The sequence below is a fragment of the Puntigrus tetrazona genome, chromosome 25 (assembly GCF_018831695.1).
Source record: "Puntigrus tetrazona isolate hp1 chromosome 25, ASM1883169v1, whole genome shotgun sequence".
NCBI classification, from domain to species: Eukaryota; Metazoa; Chordata; class Actinopteri; order Cypriniformes; family Cyprinidae; genus Puntigrus; species Puntigrus tetrazona.
Genome location: NC_056723.1, coordinates 64841 through 66767, shown reverse-complemented (window position 1 = coordinate 66767; position 1927 = coordinate 64841). Strand labels below are relative to the sequence as shown.

The 1927-nt window shown below is 38.7% G+C and overlaps 1 protein-coding gene across 1 annotated transcript in view; it reads left to right on the top strand.

The window, feature by feature from the left end:
• Positions 1 to 1927, top strand: part of LOC122330336 (L-lactate dehydrogenase B-B chain-like) — a 2694-nt gene that overhangs the window by 530 nt on the left and 237 nt on the right. Inside the window, exons 2-4 of the mRNA XM_043227271.1 lie at positions 492 to 609; positions 1172 to 1345; positions 1418 to 1591. Coding sequence (XP_043083206.1) covers positions 492 to 609; positions 1172 to 1345; positions 1418 to 1591 — 466 coding nt within the window. The remainder of the gene's footprint in view (positions 1 to 491; positions 610 to 1171; positions 1346 to 1417; positions 1592 to 1927) is intronic.

The following is a 1927-nucleotide window of genomic DNA, read 5'->3' as shown; positions in this document are numbered from 1 at the left end:
ACACCAGATCTATAAGGAAGCTTGCTTTTTGGATTAAAATAATTTCTTATTATCAAATTCGAACGATGAGACGATTAGAGATCAGACTGGACGTATATTGAAATCTGCACACTAATACGCACATAGTCACTCAATGCTGATATTGTTAACATTAATAACTTGAGAATAAAGTATGACAATAATAACCGATGTAATCGCTGTTAGTTTTTTCCCCTCGGTTCTTTTCAAAACACATTGTGACCAGCGATTCCACCACAAAAATAAAATACTACAATTAAATATGATCAAAATATTCATCTGACAGCGGCGACGGATGCCCACAAATACATGAAATCAATCAGTTACTGCGTTAAAACGAACACAGCGAGTGAGCTTTTAATCGTCGTACCATCGGCGCACACAACGAAGAGTTCGTGCAGGAGCCGTTTTGTGGTTTCTGTTGACGCTGGATGCTAATGGAAATGGTTTTCGGTGTGTCTCCGGCGCTGCAGGAGCTGGCGGATGAGCTGGCGCTGGTGGACGTCGTAGAGGACAAACTCAAGGGCGAGATGATGGACCTGCAGCACGGCAGCCTCTTCCTGAAGACGCCCAAGATCGTCTCAGGCAAAGGTAGCGCTCGCCTCCTTAAAAGAAGCCTTAAAAAAGCTTGATGGACATCGAAACTAGATGTAGGGGGGTCAGAAAGTTCCCAGGAAATATTAACACTTCAAATTGCACATAACATAAACACCCTTTATACTTGAATGTCTATAGTATATATTGTATTTTTCCTATTTTGTATATAATTCTTTTTTTTATTATCTGTCTTGTCTTGCCGTCCTGTTGCACTGCAGAGCTTCTGTCACTAAAACGAATTCCTCGTAGGTGGCAATAAAGTTGATTCTGATGCTGAAGTATTAAGATGCATTTCTATAGCCCTGACTGTTTCACCAACAAAAATAAAGCACAGAGAAATTGTTGTGCATTTGTCCCCGGATGGTGTTTAATATTGAAAGTATGTCGTTTATTTTCATATTTATATATAAAAAATACATTTTGGATGTACAAATGTACATTTGACTTATTTGACTTAATTAATCGGCGCATTATGTAATTAATTAGATTATATTAGGCCACTGTGGAATTGGCACCGTGCTGGTTTTGAGGTGTTTCTCCGCGTTTCGGTCCGTAGATTACTCGGTGACGGCTAACTCTCGTATCGTGGTGGTGACGGCAGGCGTGCGTCAGCAGGAGGGCGAGAGCAGGCTGAATCTGGTGCAGAGGAACGTCAACATCTTCAAACACATCATCCCGCAGATCGTCAGATACAGTCCTAACTGCATCCTCATCGTCGTGTCCAACCCAGGTCCCCGTAAACACCACAGCACACGCTTTATACCGTTTACTTGCTTGTAACACACTTTTTCTGCCCGCGCAGTGGACGTCTTGACATACGTGACCTGGAAGCTGAGTGGCCTGCCAAAGCACCGTGTCATCGGCAGCGGGACCAACCTGGACTCGGCTCGCTTCCGGTATCTGATGGCCGAGAGGTTAGGCATCCATCCCAGCAGCTTTAACGGATGGATTCTGGGAGAACACGGGGACTCCAGCGGTGAGACAAGCCAGGCATACATACATGCATACATACAATATAATGACAAATAAAAAAATTATAAAATGTATTTAAATTAATACATGAAAAATTTTATTAAAAAAGCATTAAGTATTATGTCGCATTAAAATATAAATTATTTAATGTAATACATAATAAATTCATAATACATCATTATTAATTACATTTTAAATTATTAAAATAAAAATAAATCAATGTCAATTCAATTATATAAAGATAAATTCTAAATAAAAATATGTAAAATATTTAGTAAATTTAAATAAAATAATTTTGATGATGAAACTATAAATAATTTAATGTGCATAATAAAATACA